Source organism: Portunus trituberculatus, chromosome 44 (genome assembly GCF_017591435.1).
Source record: "Portunus trituberculatus isolate SZX2019 chromosome 44, ASM1759143v1, whole genome shotgun sequence".
Lineage (NCBI taxonomy): Eukaryota > Metazoa > Arthropoda > Malacostraca > Decapoda > Portunidae > Portunus > Portunus trituberculatus.
The window spans coordinates 10,422,401-10,449,378 of NC_059298.1; the positions used below are offsets into that span (position 1 = coordinate 10,422,401).

The 26,978-nt window shown below is 36.7% G+C and overlaps 2 protein-coding genes across 9 annotated transcripts; both read right to left on the minus strand.

Annotated features, from left to right (window-relative positions):
* Window positions 1-5,060: 5,060 nt before the first annotated feature.
* Window positions 5,061-14,738, minus strand: LOC123518899 (ankyrin repeat domain-containing protein 40-like). Of its 6 annotated transcripts, XM_045279957.1 has the most exons (8): window positions 14,641-14,738; window positions 13,704-13,774; window positions 13,387-13,522; window positions 12,551-12,696; window positions 11,862-12,137; window positions 10,031-10,178; window positions 7,527-7,710; window positions 5,061-7,041 (listed from the first exon to the last, which is right to left on the minus strand). In XM_045279957.1, the coding sequence occupies exons 3-7, from the start codon at window positions 13,509-13,511 to the stop codon at window positions 7,527-7,529; spliced, it is 879 nt and encodes a 292-aa protein (XP_045135892.1). In that variant the 5' UTR covers window positions 13,512-13,522; window positions 13,704-13,774; window positions 14,641-14,738; the 3' UTR covers window positions 5,061-7,041. The 6 variants fall into 6 exon arrangements, with proteins under 6 accessions (XP_045135892.1, XP_045135890.1, XP_045135891.1 ...); XM_045279955.1 differs by having other exon boundaries at window positions 5,061-7,710; XM_045279956.1 differs by having other exon boundaries at window positions 5,061-7,710; window positions 14,575-14,704.
* A 4,864-nt stretch (window positions 14,739-19,602) lies between these two features.
* LOC123518947 lies at window positions 19,603-25,414 on the minus strand. Of its 3 annotated transcripts, none has more exons than XR_006678937.1 (6): window positions 25,284-25,414; window positions 24,940-25,129; window positions 24,277-24,336; window positions 23,366-23,477; window positions 21,746-21,878; window positions 21,129-21,632 (listed from the first exon to the last, which is right to left on the minus strand). XR_006678937.1 is itself a non-coding variant. In XM_045280023.1 (5 exons), the coding sequence occupies exons 2-5, from the start codon at window positions 25,051-25,053 to the stop codon at window positions 21,356-21,358; spliced, it is 636 nt and encodes a 211-aa protein (XP_045135958.1). In that variant the 5' UTR covers window positions 25,054-25,129; window positions 25,284-25,414; the 3' UTR covers window positions 19,603-21,355. The 3 variants fall into 3 exon arrangements, 1 of the variants encoding a protein (XP_045135958.1); XR_006678936.1 differs by having other exon boundaries at window positions 24,227-24,336; XM_045280023.1 differs by lacking the exon at window positions 24,277-24,336 and having other exon boundaries at window positions 19,603-21,632.
* Window positions 25,415-26,978: the final 1,564 nt, after the last annotated feature.

Genomic DNA, 26,978 nt, shown 5'->3' on the forward strand with positions numbered 1-26,978 from the left:
TTCCACTAGAGTGGAAGAGAGGCAACGTAATACCGATATTTAAAGGAGAAAAGGCTGAACAGGGCGGTCATGTGTATCAAACTTTTAGGCTTCTACTCCAAAGTTATTGCAGGACTTGAAAACAGAGATGGATGAGTAGACACAGTATACCTGGACATTATAAAGACTTGTAAAGTCCCTCATGGAAGACTTCTTTGGAAATTAGGGAAAATAGGAGGACTGCGTGGAACCTTGCTCAAATAGACAAGATATTATTTTGAACGATAGGGAAATGAAAACTGTGATCAGAGATACATACTAGTAACTAGTAGAGTACCACAAGGGTCAGTGTTAGCCCCCCTTATGTTTCAAGTTTATGTAAACGACATTCACATTGGGATAAACAGTTATATAAATTTATTCACTGATGATGCAAAGTTGCTAAGAGTTATCAAAACCAGAGAGGACTGTCTGCTGTTGCAGGAAGATTTAAACAAGATCTATGAATAGAGCAAGAAGTGGAAATTGGAGTTTAATGCTAAGAAATGCCACATAATAGGAAAGAGTAAGAGAAGACCAGTATGGAACTATTTGATGGGAGAGGAGCAATTAACAAAGACTAAAGAGGAAAAAGATCTTGGAGTGATCATACAAGAAAATCTGGGCCCTGATAAACACATAAGCAAGATATTTGGACTATCATATAAGATGTTGACTAATATAAAGGTGGCATTTCATTACATGGATAAAGATATGATGAAAAAATCATCACAAGCATGATACGCCCAAGGCTGGAATATGCAGCAGTAGTATGGTCTCCAAGCTCTAAAAAGGAAAACTGGAAAGGATACAGAAGATTGCTACAAAGATGGTGCCGAAATTAAAGGACCTCACATATGAAGAATGACTTAAGGAAATGGGACTGCCAACCTTACAAGATGGAAAAGAACGCGGGGACCTAATAACAATGTATAAGATAGTAAATGATATTGAAAAGATAGACAAAGAAGACCTGGTGCTGTTGACGGAAGAAGATGGAAGGACAAGAGGACATGAAAGGAAGATCAGGATGAGGCAGTGTGTGAAGGATGTTGGAAAATACAGTTTTCCACACAGAACGGTGGAAAAATGGAATGCTTTGGATAATGGAATTGTCACAGCACATAGTGTGCATAACTTTAAAGAAAACTAGATAAATGGAAATATGGATACAGGACACTATAAGCCCCGCTCAAACCCTGTACAATACAACTATAGGTAAATACACACACACACACACACACAAAGCTCAATGGTTAGATCGTTGGCTTCACAAGCCAGATGACCGGGGTTCGATTCCCCGGCCGGGTGGAGATATTTGGGTGTGTCTCCTTTCACGTGTAGCCCCTGTTCACCTAGCAGTGAGTAGGTACGGGATGTAAATCGAGGAGTTGTGACCTTGTTGTCCCGGTGTGTGGTGTGTGCCTGGTCTCAGGCCTATCCGAAGATCAGAAATAATGAGCTCTGAGCTCGTTCCGTAGGGTAACGTCTGGCTGTCTCGTCAGAGACTGCAACAGATCAAACAGTGAATCACACACACACAAAAAAAAAAAAAAAAAAAAACTGCATAACTACTAGCTCATAGAGAAATTGTTCACCTGAATTCTGGTTGATTCAGTTGAATTCCTTGATTAAAAACATAATAAAGGAGTACTGATTACAAATAATGAATTAGGCATCGAGCAATTATTTACAAACTAGCAAAGTGTGTGTGTGTGTGTGTGTGTGTTTACCTAACTGTATTGTACAGTGTTTGAGCAGGGATCATAGTGTCCTGTCTCCATGTCTCCATTTATCCAGTTTTTCCTTAAAGTTATGAACATTATATGCTGTAATAACTTCATTATTCAATGCATTTCACTTTTCCACCATCCTATGTGGAAAATGTACTTTCCAACATCCTTCACACTACCTCACCTTGATCTTCTTTACATGTCCTCTTGTCCTTCTATCTTCTGTCACCAGCACCAGGTCTTTCTTGTCTATCTTTTCAATGCCATTGACCATCTTGTACCTTGTTATTAGGTCTTCTCATTTTCTTCTATGTTGTAAGGTTGGTAGTCCCAATTCCTTGAGCCGTTGTTCATATGTTAGGTCCTTTAGTTCTGGCACCATCTTTGTGGCAATCTTTCTGTATCCATTCTAATCTTTCTATATATCTTTTTTAGAGCTCAGAGACCACACCACAGCTGCATATTCCAGCTTTGGATGTATCATGCTTGTGATAATTTTTTCATCATATCTTTGTCCATGAATTGAAATGCCACTCTTATATTAGTCAACATTTTATATGATAATCCAAATATCTTGCTTATGTGTTTTTTGGGGTTCAGATTTTCCTGTATAATCACTCCCAGATCTTTTTCCTCTTTAGTCTTCATTATTTGTTCCTCTCCCATCAGATAGTTCCATACCAGTCTTCTTTTGCTCTTTCCTAGTTCCATTATGTGACATTTCTTGGCATTGAACTCCAATTTCCACTTCTTACTCCACTCATAGATTTTGTTTATATCTTCCTGTAACAGCAAACAGTCCTCCTGGTTTTGATAACTCTTAGCAGCTTTGCATCATCAGCAAATAAATTAATATAACTGTTTACCCCATTGTGAATGTCGTTTACATAAATCTGAAACATAATGGGGGCTAACACTGACCCTTGTGGCACTCTGCTTCTTACTTTACCCAAAGATGAGTATGTATCTCTGATCACAGTTCTCATCTCCCTGTCCTTCAAATAATCCCTTGTCCATTCTAACAAAGTTCCTTGCAGTCCTCCTATGTTCTCTAGTTTCCAAAGTAGTCTTCCATGAGGGACTTTATCAAAAGACATTTTTTTCATGTCAAGGTATACTGTGTCCACCCATTCATCTCTGCTTTCCAGTCCTTCTATTACTCTTGGATAACTTAATAAGTTTGACACACATGACCATCCTGTCCTGAACCCAAATTGTCTATTCAATATGACTTATTATTCTTCCAAATGTTTAACCCATTCTACTTTGATAATTGTCTCACACAACTTCCTCATAACACTTGTTAGTGACACCGGTCTGTAATTGAATGGCTCAGTTACCCTTCCTCTTTTAAATATCAGCATTATTTTGCCATTCTTTCATTCAAGTGAAACTTTCCCTTCATTTAGTGAACTTGTAATTATTTCCCAAATTGGATTCAGCAGTTGCTCTTTACATTCTTTTAGCACCCAGCCTGATACACCATCCGGCCCCTTGTTTTTCTGACATTCAAATTATCTAATAATCTCCCAATATCTTCTTTGTACACTGTGATTTCCTGTAATCCTTGGCAATGCAATGGCCTATTTAGTTCTGTAAAATCCTCTTCTACAATGAACACAGTTTTGAAGCTCTCATTATTATTTCACACATTACCTTCTCTGTTTGGTATGTCTTCCCTCCTTTAATTATTTTTTCAATTGTTTCCTTGTTCTTCGTTTTGCCACTTATAAACTTGTAGAAAAGTTTGGGTTCATCTTTGCTTTTATTCACAACATCTTTCTCAAAGTTTCTTTCTTCCTCTCTCCTTACTCTAATATATTCATTTCTCACATCCTTACACTGTTGTCTGTTATTGTCATTTCTCTGTTTTATGAGCCTCTTCCAAACTTTATTTTTTGCCTTTTCCGCTTCTGTGCATCTGGCATTGTACCAAGCATGTATTTTTTCTTAACTCTTTACTCCTTCATTATATTTAAGTAAGAATATTTCATATTTCCCTTGTATTGTCCTTCTGCACATAATGTTTCTCCATTTGATATCAGCAAAAAATTTCCATTTTTTTTTTCAAAATCTGCTCTTGCATAATCTAATCTCCCTTTTTTGTAGTCCTCTCTGTATCTTATCCTATCCTCCTCCTGTATTTTCAGCTCTAATGTCACATGATCACTTCTTCCCACTGGACTAAGGTATTGTATGCTTAGAGGGGGCTCTGTTTCTTTCTGAATACTAGGTCAAGCAAAGATGATTCCTTTTCTCCCTGTACCTTGTTGATTCTTCCACCCGCTGGCTCATTGTATTTACCATAGTCAACTGTTTAGAGTTCACATGGATCTCCACTTTTAATTTTGTTTCAACAGGGCACATTACATCCAGCTTTTTCTCTTTCAAATAATCCCTAACACCATCACGCTGGATAACAACCTATCTATGTTAGTATAAGTCACTCTTAATTTCTTGCCTTCTCCATGACCTCCTCCTTCTTCCACTTCTTTAGTCTCATATCTAAAACCCTCCAGTAGAAATTCTTTTTCTCGATCTCCATTCTTTTCTTTTCTCTTTTCCTTAGCTTCATTTCTTAGCACTTTCTCCTTTTCCTTCTTCTCCAGGTTCATATATCTTTTTATCCATATATCTTTATGTTCAGTATCATCAGCCAGTTTCCCTTTCCTTATCATAATTTCCTCCACCACTACCTGCAATCTCATTCTCACATTCATTGGTCTCTTACCCCTCTTCACTAAATCTTCCCAACCTAATCACTTTCTCCACTTCTTGGTCCAACTCCTGTGTGCTGTCCTGGACCTGTTTGATAATAGTTTTGGCCAATTCTCTCTCTTCATGCTCTCATGAACTTGTTTGGATTTTTTTTCCCTTCATCCCAAAAATCAAGAAACATTTCCTCTTAACCACTGTATCTCTCACTAGATCTTTCTCCTTAATTACTTTTATAAGTGTCTTTTGTTTTTCCTGAATTTGTCTCTTTACTACCTCTGGAAACTTAACTTTCTCCTCTTCCTTTTCCTGTTTCCATGCATTTCATAATTTCTTCAGCTTATTTTCACCCATTCCATTTTCCAGCCAGGCAGGCGAAAAAAATAGATAGACCAGCTTATAATGCAGTTTCCAAAATGAGGATAGGTCATCAGAATGGTAGGAGAGAGAGAGAGAGAGAGAGAGAGAGAGAGAGAGAGAGAGAGAGAGAGAGAGAGAGAGAGAGAGAGAGAGAGAGAGAGAGAGAGAGAGAGAGAGAGAGAGAGAGAGAGAGAAAAATAATCTATATGAAGCAGGAAATTAAGAAATCACAAAACAAACAACTTGCATATATATTGGAAAAAAGAGAAAAAAAAAGAAAACATGAGGGAAATGAACATATCATGCATTAAATAGATAGCTATTTCATATAAAGCATAGTTCTTTGGTCTTTTAACTAATCATAGATACCATTACAAGAGCATTTATAAACACACACACGCACGAGAAACAGAAAACAACAGAAACAGAAAGAAACAGAAAGGACAATACAGGGAAAATATGAAACATTCCTACAGAAATATAACAAAGGAGTGAAGAAATATAGAGTAAAGAAAAGTATACATGATTGGTACAATGCCAGATGTATAGAAGTTAATAGGGAAAAAAATAAAGCTTGGAAGAAACTAAAAAAACAGAGAAATGAAAACAACCGACAGCAGTACAAGAATGCGAGAAATTAATATATTAGAGTTAGGAGAGAGGAAGAAAGAAACTTTGAGAAAGATGTGGAGCAAAAAAGCAAAGAGGAACCCAAGTTTTTCTAGGAAAGAGTAAGAGAAGACTGGTATGGAACTATCTGATGGGAGAGGAACAGATAATGAAGACTAAAGAGGAAAAAGATTTGGGAGTGGTTATACAAGAAAATCTGAACCCTGAAAAACACATAAGTAAGATATTTGGATTAGCATATAAAATATTGACTAATATTAGAGTGCATTTCAATACATGGACAAAGATATGATGAAATATGGAATATGCAGCAGTGGTGTGGTTACCAAGCTTAAAAAAAGATACAAAATTAGAATGTATTGAGAAGATAGCTACAAAGATGGTGCTGGAACTAAAGGACCTAACATACAAGGAAAGGCTGAAGGGAATGGAACTGCCAACCTTACGAAATGGCACTGAAAAGATTGACAAGGAAGACCTGGTGTTGGTGACAGAAGAAGCTGGAAGGACAAGAGGACATGTAAAGAAGATTAGAATGAGGCAGTGTGTAAAGGATATTGAAAAATACAGTTTTCCACATAGAACAGTGGAAAAGTGGAATGCATTAAGTGATAAAGTTGTTATAACACATATTATGCATAACTTTAAAAGAAATATTGGATAAATGAAGACATGTAGACAGGACACTATGAGCCCCGCTCGAACCCTGTACAATAAAACTAGGTAAATACACATACTAGAAAAGAAATGAGAGCAGTGGTGTGAAAAACTAGGGAAGAGGAACATAAACATGGGATAGAAAAAAATAATAAATATATAAAATAAATAAATAAATAAAAAAAATAAATAAATAAAATCATCAGCCTTGTCATCAGTTAAGTTTTTAATAAAGGAGGTCAAAAAGGTAGGTTTCTACATATTTCAGATGGTATCTGTATTTCAGCAGAACAATCTTTGGTGCATAGGTCCCTCTGTTGCTTGACATCTCAAATGCAGGAACTAAATGTTGGGAGATCCATAAAATGATAAAGCATGTCAGCAGAGATGGTGCCCTAAACATAACTCAATTCCAAAAGAACATATTGTCATGGCAGAATGAAGAGAAGTTATGGTAATCCTTCAAAAAAAAATTGAAAAATATATAAGGAAAAAGAAAATAAATAAATAAAAATAATAACAATAAAGGATAAAAAAAATAATTGAAATAAATAAACAAGATAAAAAATAAATAAAGAAATTAAACAATTAAGCAATAAATAAAATAAAATATAAAATAAACTTGATTATCAGTATCCTGGGATCATCAAGAATTTGCCAACAGTCTTTGGGAACAATTCATGCAATCCTTAGTCCAATTAGAACAAGCATCATATAATTGCCATCATGTAAAGGCTTCTCAATCTATCATGATAACAATCAATGCCACTGTGTTGAAAAGAAGGCATTTCATCCATGATAACTTGATAGTTGGTCCCCATTTTCCTTATACATCTGGCTTGACTTTCTAAAAGTTCTTCCTCTTCCATGAAATCAAGTTTCAAGTGGAAGCTTTCAGTTTTGACATCATGTACTTGAAGAACAAGACCTAAAAACAAAATTTCAAGCACATCACAAACAATGTGTGTGGTGCATTGGTATACAATGTCTCACAATTTTTTATTAAACACCTTTCATGACACATATCCTATACTCGTAGATATGAAGTTATAAATTTTAACAATATACAGTACAAAATTAAGAAAGGCAAAAGCCACAAGGACTAAAAGTCCTATAGAATTATTACAAGGAAAATATATGGATGCAATTCATAATGGGAAATGACATTTAATTAAATGCAAGCAAATATCACAATATTAAAGGACCTCATAAACACATATAAAAAGACAGGACCACATATATGTAGGTCAAGTACTGGATGCAACTAGGTAAACAAACTAACAAACAACAAACACAAACACAAACACACACACACACACACACACACACACACACACATGAAGTAATGCTTTCCATTCTCAGTGTGAAACTACAGTTTTATATGCAAAGTAAGTACCATACTAAAGTATTCACCTAATACAATATGGTCTGATTTTTGAATCCATGAATTGAGCTGTAATTATTTTTTGAGGTGGATTGTGTGTCACTTCGTACAACAGGAGGACGACTCTGACCCTTCATTACCAGTTCCAGCTCAGTGTAATCAGTAAGGCGTTGAACATCTTTGTCATTGCGAAGGCGAGTATTTGGTAGCTTTCTGTGTAAGAAAGAAAAGACGATGCAAAAGTAAGATGCAGAACAATTCATAATACAGAGGAGATTCAATACTCAAACTTAATTAATTCCAAATGGCTGTTCGAGTATTAAAAAATTTGACTACTGATACCTATAAATCAGGTAATTCATTCTAATTCTAGCAAAACCTCAAGTTTATAAAAATTTCAATGTATTTCTTTTTAAATTTTGATTTGTACATACTGTACGTGAAGGCTGGTGATGGACAATTTAGAAGAGGAGGGGAAAAAAGTGGGGAGGAGGAAGGAGGTCGCCGGAGGATGAATCACCATCTATGAAAATGTCTTTGTAAAGTTTCTCCTGGCATGATTCCTGTGAATTCACTAATGGAGGGCTGTGGGTGACTAACACTTGCACTCTCACCAGATTCCTTATTTTCACCACTACTAAACCTTTTTGGTGCCATCCTAAATTTCTAAATGAAAAACTACTGACAGAACACAGAAGAATGATGTTTTTCTCAAGACTGCGGCAGGACTAAGGATGCGCACCAGCATCGGTATACTGGTATTAACGGTATTACCAGTAATACAGCATCAGAATGGTACAGAGGCAGCTATGAGAAGGGAGATGACAGAGGTTTTTATACGACGAAAATGTGCAGCTGTTTGATTACCAGATATTTTCACCACTAATAAGCCTTTGGTGTTAATGTATGTTTATAAATGAATAAACTCCAGATACAATGCAAGAGAATGTTATTCTGATGACTGCGGCAGCACAAGTCACAACTGGCGGAGAGGGAACAGGGAGGCCTGAGAGCCTTTGTTTACAACCACGAGTGTGGACGTTCGACTACAAGGTATTTTTTCAAATATTAAATCAAACTTTTGCGTTTGAGTATTGAAGAGCTATTTAGACGTTCGAGTATTGAATCTCCACTGTATATATTTCAAAATTATAAACAAATAGGTGATGGACACTGAGCTTAAGATACTTCTAAAAGCAACTTATGCCACATAACTATAATAGACATACAGTGTCTTGTTAGGGGAATGGGAATAATACTGTGTATGTATTAGAGTACGTACAAGCATGATCTGGTTTATCTCTTTCTATCTTAATTCAACGTCATCATACAAATAAAAAATATTGCCAAATGGCTGAAGCTTTTTTTTTATATATGAGGGAAAAATGGCCAAGGGCAAAAAAAAAAAAAAAAAAAAAAAAAATGGCGATTAGAAAAAAATTCCAGAGGTGCCACTCCTGAAGCAAGCTGAATAGATAATAGCTGAAAGGGGACTCCAGGATGATAATAGGAATCATCTTTTTTTTTTTTTTTTCATAAAGAAAGCAATGTAACTGGAGACCAGTATAGTAAGGTGCGTATAATTCACTCAGTTCAACTTGTAGGAAATTATAAAAGAATTCCCAATCGGCCCAAAAGAGGCTAAATAACTTTACTGTTTATTGTGCTAATGAGTTAAAGTTTGAGATGGTAAGGGCCATACACTCAGAAGAACATTGATATTGGAAATAGCTAGAAGGAGCCCAGAGAAAAGATTAAAGATCTATAGATGGTGTAAGGAAGAAGATATGATAGTGATCAACATAATTTTAAATAAAATTATAAGTGATAATGTTAAGTCTTATCCAACTTAGTACAGATCATTGGTTGTCTCCTTTTCTTTCTCTCTACTGAAAAATATGACACAGGTTGAACCTCCCAAATCTGACAAATGCCTGACCTGAGACTTGCCGGATTACAGAAAGTTCCGGACTACATGTGGTCCTAAGTAAGCACCCTAAAACACCCTATATAGACTTAATCAGCCTGTATTATGGTTGTAACATTGTTTTAATATAATATATGTGAGCTTTGCAAGTAAATATGGATACTGAGGGATATAGAAAATCACATGCACTGTTGCATCAAAGTGGTGTTCTGGCAAACTTACATTATTCCAGGAAATTTAAATCATTCCTGCAAATGAAAATTGTGCTGGATTTTAGGATTTACCAGATTATGGAATTCCAGATTTAGAAGGTCCAATCTGTAGCACTAATGTGTTCCGAAAAAACTTTGTCTATCACAAGCCAATGTACATTTTTACAGTAGCTTGATTGTTCAGAAACAATGAACGTGGAAGAATAAGTGGTGTGAGCATATATCGTAACCTAGCTCTTGAGATGTATTACCAAATATATTTGGGTCTTGAGATGCTTTACCAAATATATTTGGGAGGTTTCATTATGAGTCTAATCATTAGACTAATCAATGCAGCTACAATTATGAAGGAAGATTATGTATGTCATTAATGAACATAAATAATACAACCAACCTTATCCTTTCCACCAATTGAGGATTTACAGCCATTTCTCTGCAGCAAGTTGTCAGCAAGGAACTATAGTTGATTTGTGCTTTTTGAAATTCAATCTCAATAAAATCTGGATCATCTGAATGTGCAAGTCGCACTTTGAGCACAATTTCTGAAAGAAAACCTGACATTAATACACTGACTGCTAATGGAGATAAATGTTAAATGCATTCATTAACTTAAAATAATAAAGTAGCTTTGAGGAGCTGAAACACAAAAAGATAATCACAGCTGGAGATTTACTGTTTATGTAACATAGGGGAGCATTGGCCATATTATTTATTTATTTTTAAATTTCACTTTCTTTTTTTCTTTGCTCATCTATTGCCTAAGACCATAAATTACCCTTTTGTGATGCTTATTTGTAAAATTTAACCCCTTTCCTTCTCAGAAGCCATCTTTAAATGTCCTGCAGTTTTGTGTCATCGCCTGAGTCACTCAGAAAAAAAATGATGTATCATTCAATGCTTGTTTCAACATAAAAGATTTTATATGAATATTTTTCTCTTGATATATTTCAACCTCTAGCATCCTTACCATCAGCAGAGTAGTGAGCATGGCTGGCAGTCACCTCAGGCCTCAGTGTCTGGCTAGATTTGAAGGGAGGGAGTTGTCACATTTTAGTTCTCTACTCTTCAGAAATAACGTCCTTACAGGCATGAATTGACGAGATTTAGAATCAGAAATTTCAATAAGAAGTAATAAAGCAGCCAGACAATGAGAAGTAAACACAGCTACCTTTGACAAAAGGCATCATGTTGACTACACTACTGACTGACTCAGCCACAGCTTCGCACCCCATGCCTCCACCACTACTCAGTGTTCACTGCCTTGTGTAGCTTCATACTTGTTGTAAATGTGGCTAAACACTTGTTTTATGGCTACCTTTACCATCATAACTACCCTATTATTATCATATAACTCAAAAAAAGTTTGACAACACTTTTACAAGATTATTTTGACACAGAAGTAGTATGAAGTTGAACCAGACAAGTTATAAATATCTTCACAGTATCGCTGTCTAACTTTAACACACTAATCAAGACTCAGAGATACCCAGACCAGTCATAATATAGCAAATTGCCATGACATTACAAGTGAATAATATTTTTTAGAGAAGCAGGGATCTGATGCATTATCATCCTATCATGCACCAGGAAGTCGCCGTTGTATACACAATCATGTGTGAAAATTTTATGTCAATCAGATGAATACAAATAGCAAAACAAGGACAAAATGAGAAAAAATCTTTAGAAGCAAAGTACGTTTTTAATAATTAAAAATTTTTTACAAAATCAGTATAAACTCTAATCGACTTAAGTTTGATGTCATTTTAAAGTACAACTCAAATGCAATCTTTCCTTGGAAGTAGATTTTTGATAATATCAATTGAAAATGAGATACAGACACGGAGAAGATGACTTTTGAAAAAAAAGTTATATTTTTTCCTTCAAAGACAAAACAAAACTTTGAAAAACTTATTCCAAGGAAAGTTAGATATATGTACAAAGTTTCTATGGTAATTTTTTCAAAGCAATGAATTGAAAAACAAGGTCTGTGGGAAAAAGAAATGCACTGTTTGAATCTCCACTACCATTCACCCAAACTTAATGAAATTAACAGAATATCCTACTTTTACACCCACAAACAACATATTCAGGTTTCAAAGCAATTGGACTTACCATAAGCACAGTATGAGGAATTTGAGGTTTGACCAACTGCTTTCCTTATTAACAATCATGCAAGCACATCGCTACTATTCTGAATGGGCAAACATCATTGTTATATATCTTACCTTTGTTTTGTCTAGCCAAAGAATCTTGCAGATAGTTAGAGCCAGGAGCTTGAGTGGAGGGATGTACAGCCACACCATTTCCATATTGTGAAACAGTGCAGGAATCTGCAGTTTCAATTCCATTTGCCAAAGGTTTTCCAAAGGGGTTCTTCATACCAACTGGATTTACAGGAGGTACTTTGTAGTCAACAGGAGGATTTGCTAGATAGTTAGGTGTTATTGGAAGAGAGTCCGTGTTTGTTACTGTTCTTTCACTTGCTGGTGGGATCTCAGCACCTTAAAACATTAAATAAGACATTCATACTCAATCAAAATATCTTCTTCAGTTCTTACAATATAAGAATAGTTCTGTAAGAATATGAAAATTTGTAATTATATATATGTCTGACAAGTAATAAGAGATATGTTAAACCTAAAAGATACATTACAGTTTCCTTCTTTTATGTTAAGAGAATAAATACCCTTCCTGCATGATAATAATTAATTAAAAAAAAAAAAAAAAAAAAAAAAAAAAAAGAAAAAAAAAAAAAAAAAAAACTTACATTTGATTCACATACAGTAATGATATACTCGGAAATTGCTAGTTTGTATCCTTGTCTAAATGGGCATAAACTATATATGCCTCAGTTAGCATCAGTAACAAATGATTAACAATAAGAATGAAAAGACCTATCACAGCACATCCATACCTATGAGTTGTAGTATTTGTGCACTGGTAGTTAAATTAGCTGGTTTTTGTGCTTGGTTGTTCTCAATCTCTGCATCAGCACCATTGGACATCAACAACTGAATGATCTCAGTATTCCCTCTTTTGCAAGCCCAGTGTAGTCCAGTCCTGTAAATGATGACTCCAATTACAAAACTGAGAGAGAGAGAGAGAGAGAGAGAGAGAGAGAGAGAGAGAGAGAGAGAGAGAGAGAGAGAGAGAGAGAGAGAGAGAGAGAGCTGCCACAAGTAGCCATAAAAAAAAAAAAAATCTTATTACTCTCAGAGCTCTATTGTAATATAATTGATCCTTACACCAGTCTTTTCAAACTAATGTAAGAATAGTTTTTATCAATAATTTCTTGAAATCTGCAAATATATAAAATGACCACATGTCTGATTAAGTGGAATACAGCTATACACCTGAAGTTACAGAAATTTATTTTGCAGTTGGTTAACCTATGGCTCACAAGAAAATTCTCTCTCTCTCTCTCTCGCTCTCTCTCTCTCCCTTTTTTTAATCCTCCAATCCTTTCTTTTCAGGTGAGTAAACCACTAGTATTCTGAGATCATGCACCTAATTCTCAGAAATATAGGAATTCAAATAATTTTCTTAAGTTTGCATTTAAAATTTCACTCCTCACAGCTAATCATGTTATAAAAATAATCTCAAATATTCAATTTTTTTTTTTGACAGACATAGCTCTTTTCCTCTAAGCTCCTCTCAGCAATTTCGAAGAATTGTTCCTCATCCTATCCAATGGCTCACCTGTGCTACTATGGAGTCCCATGTCTCAGTATTCCCACTATAGTAACTCACCAGCCATTAATTTCATGTTGACTGTTAACATTGACACCTCTTGAGATCAATGCCATGATAGCATCAGTGTCACCGAAGCAACAAGCCTCTCTGAACTTTTCTTCTTGTTGCTTTTGAACATCCATCTTAAATATGGCTGAAAATATCAGAAATTTACACCATCAAGAAACTAAATTCCTTGCATAAATACATCTTTTATGTCTGTAAAATTCAGCATATCATTGAATGGTAATGTAGAGAGAGAGAGAGAGAGAGAGAGAGAGAGAGAGAGAGAGAGAGAGAGAGAGAGAGAGAGACTTTTTGGCTAGTTCCAGTACCTGTAACTTCTATTGCCTGTTTATGAATTTCCCCCAAGTGGATGGCAGCAGATGACTGCCTTGGAGGACAACTAGAAAAGAAAAACATCATCCAATCACATTTTATTTAGCTATTACATAGTATCCAATCATGTGCCATCACCTCTCATACCTCACATACAAATATGATTTGCAACTTCCTGCTGTTTGCATACCTCCACTGCTAATAAAGACTAATAAAGCATGCATGCTACTATGCAAGTTAAGTTTGTTTGTTCATTAGGTCAGGTTAAATTGCTAGTTTGGTTGCGTTGGATTGGATTATGTTTGGTTAGGTTATTTGAATTAGGGAAAAAAAAGTGCCTGAAATTCCAGTGAATCATGTAAAAAACAGAGTTAAAGTGTTAATGTTGTGAATTTTGGTCAATAACTCAAGACAGGACTGCATATTGTGGTAGTACACTTACTATACTCTATGTTTGTGAAGTTTGCCAGAAAGTTAGGTTATTTTTAATTTAGGTGAGATTGTTTTGGTTTGGTTGGAAGTAAAAACCGAAATAGATCATATTCCCATTTCATAAAAAGACTAGAGACAAAATGCCATGTCTGACAAAGGCGCAGAGTTAAATCACCAGCATAAGGAAGAACAAGTGTTAAGTAAAAATTTCCCCTATTTTGTAACAGTCTGTTCACTGATGGGAGAGAATGTCAGTAAGGAGCTGACTGTACATTTTCAAGGTTTTATCTATCTATTTATTTATTTTTATCTATTTATTAATTTATTATTTTTTTTGAGTGTGCTGAGAAGTGTATACTACCTATGGTGTTACGGAGCCTCATAGACTCGTTTTAGTCTACATGATACAATAAAAAAATGTAAACTAAGTTATACCTTTGCAAAATAAAACTTGAATGTCACTAGTGTGATTTTCTAATGTAGCTTCACCAAATACTGTACCAGTAACAATGAAGCAAGCCAGCCAAGCAGCAGCAGTGCCAGTGTCCAGTGCCAATGTTTACCTTCCAGTTTACAGCGCGTCAGGCTTCACAGAAAACGTCGCCTCAGCATGGGGTACTGTCATTGTATATAGTCCAAGAGCCAGGGGTCATTTATTTATTGGAAGTGACCAGGTGTTTGAGTGTTATTTCCTTATAGGGTATGGCTTGAAGTATCAGAAAAGCCAATCCTTAAGGTTAGCCAGTGGTGGACGAGGTCATGAGGTCAGGTCAAAGTTAAACTGCATGCCAAAATTTTACGTCTTAAAAATTTTATTCAAACTTATGTAACTCACTTATAAATAAAGCAACTGACCTGGGGTTTGTGGCAAATTAAAGGGTGATAATAGTTCTTTCTTTCATATTCAGTAAGTAAAATACCTAGAAACAATATTTAACTGCGAAAAAATAAAATGACAGTCGGAAATAGCAAAAAAATTTTACATACATAATAATATAATTAACTGTAATTTCCTTAATTACACACTTATATAACTATAAATTTTACATGTTATAGAGAATTTAATGGGCTATACACTGAACTTTTAAAAAATACGATTGCTTGAGTTGTTTGAGCGTGAGAGTGAAAATAGTGAGCAGCAGTGTAGTGTGCGGTGGCAGCGTGTGACCTCCAGCCACCCGCATTTATCTGTGTTGACGTAGAAGTGAAGGCTAGTTACATTTTGGTAGTGAACAGATATTTGGATGGGAATTTTTGGAAGATTATAATTAATTGATATTAAACATTTAATAATGGGTATTGATATTTAGTGAAAGCGATTGTCCATACATTTAATTATTTCACACGAAGTCATATACCTTTTTTCTCTCACGCAAAAGGCGGCGACAATTTGAACCCCAGGACCATACAATCTTACCCTATAAGAAGAAGCCTTCACTTAGAAATTTTGAATACAATTTATATACAAAAGAAGATCCACCCAATCTTGATAATGTGAAAAAAATGGATCAAATATGGATGTTAGCATGCTATCTTCTGAAAGAGACCCCAATGTGGCGAGGATGGAACTCCTTGACCTATAAAGATACTTTACCACAGCAGGCTATAGGTTATATGGAGAACATTGATCTTCCTCCAACACGACTCGATGTGGTCCAAGAAACACTTCGCTTAGCACAAAGGGTGGCTGGGGAGTGTGGAGAAAAATATGCAATCGTTCATTATGACCTTGGTATTGCTAAACCTGCACTCCAAATACAAGCCCAAGAATCACCAAGATATGACAATGTATTCATTTGTATAGGCACATTTCACTTATCTTTGGCTTATTTTGCTTCCTTGGGTTACATTCTAGATTCATCAGGAGCTGCTGAGATTCTCAGCAACTCAGAGGTCCTTGCTTCTGGGTCAGTACGCGGCTTCCTAAGTGGAAAACACTACAATCGCTGTAAGAGATTGCACCCCCTTCTAGCGACAGCCCTCCAGATTCTACATTTTCAGAGGTTTACAGAAGAATATGGCCCGGTATCAGATGAATTCAGAGAATTATTAACTGCGTTCTCAAAGGCACCATCACAAGAAGCTCTTTCATGCCTTCTAGAGAATGAAGTCTGTAATTTATTACTTGAGCAGTATACTGCTTACTGTGAGAAGACAAGAAAAGGTGATCATGGGAAAACAGCCATGTTCTGGATGATTTATGTAGACCTGGTTCATTACTTTTTGCTGTTGGACCGTGCTTGTAGAACAAATGATGTTGATCTATATATCTTCATTCTCAGTAAAATATGTCCAATATTTTTTGCTACACATCGTCCCAATTACGCCAGGTACACCACTAGATATCAACTCAATATGATCAATATGGACAGCACACATGAAGGAATCCGTGCCAACTTCGAAGGTGGAGCACTCTCTATTCGCCGTACTTCAAAGTCCTTTTCTCGCTGTGCTGTTGATCTCACGCTGGAGCAAACAATTAACAAAGATGCAGCATCCCGTCACACAGGTATTTCTGCCTTTACCCAGTGTGTGAGAGCCAGAAAGCGATGGACTGTAACTCGGTCCATGAGAGGAGCAGTCGTTGCCTGCCTTCTAGATATGGCTGCTATTACCACCAAAGATGACATAACACAGGAACTGAAGCCATATCGAATCAAGCGTGACAATTCTGACTTGGAAAAGCTCATGAAATGCCTGGAGGACACCATGAACCCTTTCCAGGACAACCTTCAAGACAAGCTCTACTGTCTTAGTACTGGTCGGGCTGCATCAAGTGAGGTACAAAGAGACTTAACAAATCTTGAAGAGAGAGGTGGTTTAATGTATCAAAATTTTATCAATGAATGTCAAGAAGATCCTACACGTTTTGAAAGACCAATAAAGAAGAATAAAATCAAGAATTTTGCAAGTGATGCATTGAAAACAAAAGTTAGTGCAAAGGATAAGACAATAAAGGAGGTTCGCTGCACTCGTGATCTCTTTGGAAGATTACTCTATCTTGGACTAACTGCAAATTTAGACCTAAAGTCAATCCTCTCACATCCACTGACTCCTGTCCCTTTTCTCTATGTCATATAACAGGAGCTATGAACAAAACAGAGAAGTCAGCTTTGATGAGAGCACTAGAGGAAAGGGTACCAAATAACAAAGAGCTATTGGATAATAACACCTATATTATAGATACTATGTTCTTCTTACGCACTTTACCTGAACTACCTCCAACATTTGGTGGTATAGCTAAAGTAGTTCTTGAACGTGCATGTTCATTTTCACAAGATGTACACATAGTCTCTGACACTTACAGAGAAGGACCCTCAATCAAGAGCTTTGAGAGGGACGAGCGTGGGAACTACAGTATGAGTTCATACCAAATTACAGGACCATCCCAAAGAAGACCTTCCAACTTTAATTCAGCACTATTATCTAACTCATTCAAGAATGGTTTGTTGAAATTCTTTAAGAATGAATGGATGTCTGACAAATATGCACCAACATTAGAACACCACACAGTATACTTTGCTCTGGAGGAAAGCTGCTATCTCTATACAGCAAAAGATGGACATGTTGAGCGAACTGAAGTAGTGGACCTTCAGAGTTCCCATGAGGAAGCCGACACGAGAGTTATATTGCATGTTAATTATATATCTGAAAAGAGTTCAAACCCAGTTATTGTTGTAAGAAGCTGTGACACAGATGTCTTCATTCTGTTACTCTACCATTCATTTCACCTCAAAGCAAAACTCTGGATGGACACAGGCTTGTGCTCGAAGAATACAAGACGCAACATAAACATAACAGAACTAGGAGACGTACTGACCCCTGAAATATGCTCAGCTTTGCCTGCCTTCCATGCCTTTACTGGCAGTGACTACACCGCTGCATTCCTTCGTAAGGGAAAAACTAAACCCTTCAAACTAATGGAGAACAATAAGGTATACAGACGAGCATTTAGTCAACTGGGATCATCAGAAGTAGTAGATCAAAACGTTCTCTCCATCCTGGAGGAGTATGTGTGTACCATGTATGGTGTCAAAAATGAAAGAGATGTAAATGCAGCTAGAACATACCTCTTCAAGAAATTCTATGGTCCAGGGGACTCAGACAAGCCTTTGAAAAAAATAAAGTCAGCTGACCCATGCTGCCTACCACCATGCAAGGATGTGTTGATACAGAAAATTAAAAGAACTAACTATGTAGCCCATGTGTGGAAGAATGCACACCAGTCTGATCCAGTTAAATTTTCTCTTGATGGTAATGGGTGGAGGACTGATAACCACAAGATAGAATTTGTGTGGTATGAAGGTGAACAAAGTCCAAGTAAAATATTCGTTGAAGCTGGTGAAGCAGTAAATATTCTAGGTGATGAAGAGTCTGACGAAGAAAATGAGTTACAAGAGTACAACCTGTCATCAGATGAGGATGATCTTACATAAACTTAGTGAATATCAATGAACCACAGACATTGTTTACCTCTTAGAGCATAATAAGTGAATAGAACATAAATGAGTTGAATACACACACTGTAACAATGTTGGAAGAATTAATTATTTTTATTGACTAAATAGTTATTAATGATGTATAATAAAGCAGTGACATATGCAGAGCAGCTAACAAGTGTACGTGGATAAGGGAAAATGTAGACTCTTCTGTCGTGGCTATCTCCTGGGGAGGGAGGTGCTCCTAGGAACAGGTGTCAGATATATATATATATATATATATATATATATATATATATATATATATATATATATATATATATATATATATATATATATATATATATATATATATAGAGAGAGAGAGAGAGAGAGAGAGAGAGAGAGAGAGAGAGAGAGAGAGAGAGAGAGAGAGAGAGAGAGAGAGAGAGAGAGAGAGAGAGAGAGAGAGAGAGAGAGAGAGAGAGAGAGAGAGAGAGAGAGAGAGAGAGAGAGAGAGAGAGAGAGATACATAGATAGATAGATAGATTTATACTGTATAATAAAGGTCTGTTAAGGGATGTGTAAGAATTTAATAATCACGAATACTTTTCTGTAACCTTGTCTCCCTTTGGTCAACTTTAAGAAGTGTTTTATAATCGCTAAATTATAATCTTCCAAAAATTCCCATCCAAATATCTGTTCACTACCAAAATGTAACTAGCCTTCACTTCTACGTCAACACAGATAAATGCGGGTGGCTGGAGGTCACACGCTGCCACCGCACACTACACTGCTGCTCACTATTTTCACTCTCACGCTCAAACAACTCAAGCAATCGTATTTTTTAAAAGTTCAGTGTATAGCCCATTAAATTCTCTATAACATGTAAAATTTATAGTTATATAAGTGTGTAATTAAGGAAATTACAGTTAATTATATTATTATGTATGTAAAATTTTTTGCTATTTCCGACTGTCATTTTATTTTTTCGCAGTTAAATATTGTTTCTAGGTATTTTACTTACTGAATATGAAAGAAAGAACTATTATCACCCTTTAATTTGCCACAAACCCCAGGTCAGTTGCTTTATTTATAAGTGAGTTACATAAGTTTGAATAAAATTTTTAAGACGTAAAATTTTGGCATGCAGTTTAACTTTGACCTGACCTCATGACCTCGTCCACCACTGGCTAACCTTAAGGATTGGCTTTTCTGATACTTCAAGCCATACCCTATAAGGAAATAACACTCAAACACCTGGTCACTTCCAATAAATAAATGACCCCTGGCTCTTGCTCTAATATTGCAGCCAATGCTTTTTTCCGAGTTCATTGAAGTCATCAAAAATTACCGAACTGGTACAGACAGAATCAATCTACTTTTTGCTCTGCATATAAGTCTCTATAGATGGAAGTCATTTAAGTATCACAATGAATCTATTCACTTTAACCTTACGTAGCGGAACTTAAAATGACAGCTGTATTAGTTAATTAATTAGGGGGTAACATTACTTTTTTTTCTCATACTCCATTTCTCATGTTTCGTGCAAGATAACTATTATGAAATTCGGCTTTCTTGTAGGTACAGTGCATCACATTCGGTGCATTCTCTGGTTAAGACTTCATATTGTTAAATATTGATTGTTTATCTTCATCACTCGGTTATGTAATATTATCTTTGGCAGCGTACAGGTAGGTGTGGTCATCCGGCCTGCCAGTCTCTGTCCCATCGTCTTCGGTGGGTAAACTTGGGCTAGTTTGATTTTAAACTGGCGACAGTACACGAGCGGTCACACTGGTCACGATTCTAGCGACAACGTTTTCGTTCGTTATTGCCAAACGTATGTTCAAAGACGAGTCGTAACTCGATATCTTAACGATTTTTTACTCTTTCGATGTCGAACAATATCGTTAGCAGCACGTATGACATCGTATCTCTCTATAACGTCATCGTACGTCATCGTAAGCCGATGAAATGGCTTTGCCTGTCGTGAATCTCTTCCCGACAGTCAAATGTAGCGCTCGAATGTCGTAATGCTTCTACGATGTCGTGTGAAAACAAGGACATATGACATCGTGCGATATCGCCGCGTTAACGTACGACTTAAATTACGACATCTTACTAGAGGCCAAAAGCCGTTAAAATGACGTCATTGCTGCCGGTGTAGCAGTTACAAGTGAAGTCAGTGTGTGCCCACACTGCATGCATTTCAATGGGATTCCTGAGAGAAGCTTTTCCCGACCGACTGATGTCCCTGAGAGGAGACTTAAACTGGTCTGCGCGCTCACCTGATTTAGCTCCCTGTGATTATTTCCTGTGGGGATATCTCAAATCCCTGGTTAATAACGACCGTCCACAGACCCTGGAAGACCTACAGAACGCCATCCGAACTGAAATAGCCAATATACCGCTCAACATGCTGGAGAGAGTAGACCAAAGCTTCCGAAATCGTCTGAATCAGTGTATTGACAATGGATGTGGACATTTAAAAGATATTGTCTTTAAAATAGTGTAAAAGTAAATCTCCCATGTTGTGTGAAAGGCATAAAAGAAGAATAAAGAATTGTGAAGCGTGAACAGGTTTTTATTTCATTCTCAAATCGGGAAGTATCCGCGCCCCACCCTGTACTTTCAATCAGGAGCCATCAATCTCGGGAATTTTTTTGGGGAAAAAGATAGGTTGCGCTGACGCTCAAGTTAGTACACCGCTTGAGTTGGTATGTCGGTGGGTGTGCGCTCGACTTGTCTAGGTATCAATAAATGCCACTTGCCTCTCAAACTTGATGGCAACGATACTAAAAGCGAGAGGAGGGTAAACACAGCTCAGACTTCAGTTTGCGTTTTGCTGTTTCGTCCATTGCTGTCAGGACATCTTGATAACTCGGGGGATCGATGAGATTATTGAGAGACCGTGTCTGTCTGGTATGAGGCATAAACCCCAAAGCAGCTCCATCAACCGTCTGGAGGTTGCTGGCAGACAGCTGGAGTTCTTGATAATTGTCTGGCAAGCCTCGGCTGGAGTTAGAGGTCGGCGGAGGAATAATGTCCAATTGTTCAATTTCCTGCAGGTTGCTGAAATATAAGCGATTTTATTCTATTGTGAAAATTAAGTACGTGTCTCGTGTTTCCAATATGACTATACCATTTTCTAAACAACCACTTGAACAAAAGCAAATGAAACCCACTTGGATTGTCGGATGCGCCGCAGGAAAGAGCGTCGCCACGAGATTCTGTAGGATGGGGGCCGGTCTTCTGGCTGCTTATCCACCGAATGGAACTTACCTAAGAAGGCGCACACACTCAACACTAGTACGGTACCTGTGGAAGCATAGATGAGTAAATTGTCTGAGTGTTATGGAGATAATTTTGTACCAGTGTGATACCTGTCCCCTATAATGTACTACCTACTATTCTATTAGTTATGTAGCGCGAAACTCTTCTTATTGTTGGGGTTACAATAGTGATAACAATTAGGTACCATTATGATGATGATGATGATGATTATGATGATGGTGATGATTATTACTACAACAGCAACTATACTACTACTACCACAAGAACTACTACTACTACTACTAGTACTGCTACTACTACTATTACTACTACTACTACTACTACTACTACTACTACTACTACTACTACTATTATTACTACTACTACTACTACTACTACTACTGTTGTTGTTGTTGTTGTTGTTGTTGTTGTTGCTGGTGTTGTTGGTGCTGCTGTTGCTGCCGCTGATGATGATGATGATGATGATGGGCTGTTACATTGTAAGGGAACTGCCTACTGGATGCTGGCCAACGCTTCATACTATGCGAATATTGATGTTTCGTCTGGTCTCGTGTTGTGTCTGACACGTCCAGGTATGCAGGCACAACGTTTTTGGCCTGAGACATCAAGCTATGCAGGGCTTCTACGTATAGTTTCCCCGCACCTCCAACGTCCGGGACACATTAATAATAAAATAAAAACATAATAGTGGTAGTGGTAGTAGTTTTATAGAAAGGATTATGTTGATGATGATGAGAATATTAATTATAACAATAGTAGTAGTAGTAGTAGTAGTAGTAGTAGTAGTAGTAGTAGTAGTAGTAATAATAATAATAATAATAATAATAATAATAATAATAATAATAAGATTAATAATAATAATAATAATAATAATAATAATAATAATAATAATAATAATAATAATAATAATAATAAGAGTAATAATAATTATGACAGTAATAATAAGAAGATGAAAAAAAGAAAACTACTAGTAGGTAGTAGTACATAAGGGTAACATATTTTTAAACTTCGTAAAAATAACGGCATTTAATGACTTCCTAACTTCTGAGTAAACACATTGTGTATGTACATTTACAGTATATTTACATACGTTCCAGAAATAAATGTAGGCAAACAAAAAATGTGTAACGTCAGTACAATGGCGGATAGTCATGATTAAGGCTAATCATAATGCACACTGTACAACATGCTATGTGGCCATGAATTCATGACTGAAGTACAAATGGAGAAGTTCACCACATTAGCCCTTATTTTTCATGCTTAGTTTTATTTCTGGATTGTATACACACAACGTCTACTAGGTAATTAGGAAAATGTAAGTTGGAAAAGATGAAAAAAATATCCTTCAGTAGTAAAGAGCTGAGAAAAAAACATACATTAATTGTGGGTGGAATCTATTTAAAGTTTGGTGACCTGCATACATTTACTCTCTATGAACAAATAATGGCCTTAGGAGATGCAGTGAATAGTAGGACAGCATGACAATCTAAATTCTAGAAAGTAACCCTTACCTCCAACGAAGAGGAAGATAATGCCACTGCTGACATCTCTGTAGACTATGAGGAATATGCCTGCGATGCAAAGGAAGCAACTGACAACGAAGGTACTGCCGATTGCACACCACTGCAAAACGAGAGAGAGAGAGAGAGAGAGAGAGAGAGAGAGAGAGAGAGAGAGAGAGAGAGAGAGAGAGAGAGAGAGAGAGAGAGAGAGAGAGAGAGAGAGAGAGAGAGAGAGAGAGAGAGAGAGAGAGAGTTACACAGGTGAAGGTGGGGGGGGGGGAGCTGTATCAAGGTTGCTGCAATATATACGTAATTAATTCAGACAAAGCCATGATAAGATAAGTATTTCCTGTACATGTGGACGCCTCACACATGAGATGACCAGATGAAACCAGACCTACCATGTGGTAATCACAGCAAGACACTTCCTGTTTTGAGGACGTCAGAAGAAATGAACAATTCAAGTAAAAGATTGATAACTTATGAATGGTTAAATAAAATAAAAAAAAGTAGACTCCACTTGACCGAAAACTAGATGAAGAGATGATACTACTGAAGTTTTGCTGGAATGTCCTAGAATTGACAGTCGGCCGAGATAAGTAGAGACGAATTAGTATTAGATGAAGGCATTTCCTCTACAGTGGAACAAAAGAAAAAGAAGAATTAGAAGAAGAAGAAGAAGAAGAAGAAGAAGAAGAAAAAGAAGAAGAAGAAGAAGAAGAAGAAGAATTAAGACGATGATGATGATGACAAGAATGAAGAAGATGGAGATGATGATGCTCGTTATGCAATTTAACATGACGATTAACGCTTTCATAATATTTAACATACAGTACAACGCGGTACACACACATATATGAGTATCTCTACCTCGGCTGTTGTGCACAGAGACAGGGTGAAACAGAGCAGTGGTTCCCAACCTTTTCTTTCAGTCCATGCACCTATTCGAGTATTTTTTGAGAATTTCACCACCCACGCCCCTAGGACGAATAAGAAAAATGTTTAGTCCTAAGGCTGATGATTTATAAATAGAGATCATTGCTGTTAAGTTCTTAATGAAAATAATTCTCACGATATCTTGAATCGTTTCTCTCACAAAAACTTTCCATTACTTTTCGAGAGGCTAACTTCTTCATCAGATTTTCTGTTCCTTTTCAGGATGCTGAGGGAGGCCTATCTCAATAGTCGATGTGTGTGTGTGTGTGTGTGTGTGTGTGTGTTTCACTATTTGATCTGCTGCAGTCTCTGACGAGACAGCCAGACGTTACCCTAAGGAACGAGCTCAGAGCTCATTATTTCCGATCTTCGGATAGGCCTGAGACCAGGCACACACCACACACCGGGACAACAAGGTCACAACTCCTTGATTTACATCCCGTACCTACTCACTGCTAGGTGAACAGGGGCTACACGTGAAAGGAAACACACCCAAATATCTCCACCCGGCCGGAGAATCGAACCCCGGTCCTCTGGCTTGTGAAGCCAGCGCTCTAACAACTCTACCGGGTGTGTGTGTGTGTGTGTGTGTGTGTGAATTGTTTGGTACTCCTTTCATAAGCCAAATACTCATACACAGGGCTTACATCATTGTGGTTTGGAGTAAACAGTTGATTTTCCATGACGACAAATGCTTCCCCGTCATTCCTATAGCAGATGTTAGTACCACGGTTACTGAGAGATTCGTTGTTCACTGCCATTAGACCACACGCCGCTTTACACACATCCGTAATAGGCTTCTTCACCTCTTCTTATGGACCATTAGTATAATTGGTTCTGAAATCATTATGATGATTAATGATATCCAATTTCAAGTTTAAAATAGATCATACACTTCAGCTTTATACAAGCGTGTGTATTGTGAAGCAGCACTTAAGTCATCGAAACGTAATCTGACAATAGTATTAAAATGGATGGTGGAGACACTCACTTATCTTCTCCCTCTCGTGACTGACTGGTGGACGTTGATGATGCAACGTGAACGATATAACTGCTGGTCAACTATACTGACGACTGATTCCTCACTGTCTCTCACCGTCACTACAGGATGTGACGTACTCTTATCGCTGTCCTGCTTCTCGTGACACACATGGGGTTCCAGATAGAGACAATATCACATCTTCATCCACTAATCTTTTTTCTCCGATTTCGTTTGCTTCAAGTCTTACTTGTAAATTTATATATCTTATCAATAGCCTGTAAGTCACATAACTTAAAAATTTGACTATTTATTTATCATAGTAGCCTACTTGTGTAGCTACAGTTATATATAGATTTACGCTTAATGTTAATGTATTATAATGTCAAGTGACATTAAATATGCAGGTATATAGACTTCTTATCAATTATCTTAAGTGCTCTTTCTTAACCGTAATTATTTTCTTTTACATTTTTTTTCTTCCAGTTAACAATCACGTGTGATTTGCAACTACGAATATATAATCAAATAAAAAGCAAACGCAAAATACGAAATTACATAAAATCCTTAGTATTACGTAGGTACTGTACATATCGTTACAACAAAACAAGAGATTAAAAAAACAGCAATATAGAACCACAAACGAACACAATAGAATAGCAGAAGACGAAAAAAAAATATACATCATCATTTAGTAAATCATGAAATAGCGTAAACACGAAAATACTATCTAAAAACACTGAACTAGCTGTTACTCTCACTTCAGGAACAACCACCTGTACTGTACATTCACTTAAATAATACAGGTTCAGAATTTCGTGAATTATTCTACAAGATTCCTCGTTGGTATAAATTCCACTAAATAGATTTTCATTGTACTGTAATATAACCAAGGTTAGATTTGAGAAGGCGGCACGTGCCTATCCTGCTGTACCAAGGAGGTTAGATGGATGAAGACGGCAAGTGCCTATCTAGCTGTAAAAAAAAATAAAAATAAATAAATAAATAAATAAAATAAAAAATAAAAAGTGAAGCCAGTGGGCGGAGCTTAAGAGGCGGTGGGCGGAGCCTACGATCGCAGAAGCTTACACCCAAAAGATTGCTCTCTCTTGTGTTAAGCAATGGGAAATTGACACTTCCTTTTTCATTACTGTTATAAACGGTGTTAATACGAAATAGCTACAATATTTAAAACAATATAGCAGGCCGTTTCTGGGAGAAATAATGACAAATTATTGTTTTTCTCGTTTAATAATTCATTACATGGCAATAAAACAAAGTCAAGTAAAATTTAAGTAAGTGATGTTTTTTAAAATGTCCTTCAGTGACATGAATCATACTTCATTCTAAATAAAAGCGAGAGAGAGAGAGAGAGAGAGAGAGAGAGAGAGAGAGAGAGAGAGAGAGAGACGTGTTAAGTAACTGCTTTACCAAGAAAAATCAACCTTCAGGTCAATTTTCACCTGATATATACAGTTTATTCATCCTTCATTGAAATGCATGTGTATATGTACATGTTTACATTTATGCATGCACATATATATTCACATGCGTTCATGACCTTGTTCAGTCGTATACGTTTGCCCCAAAGACAGCTTCCCACCTCTCACCAAGTCCACCAAAGCTGGAAAACACTGTATTATCTAATTTTTATGTATGATTTACCATCTAAATCTTCGTGGCACAGCAGGACACGACTATTGCTAG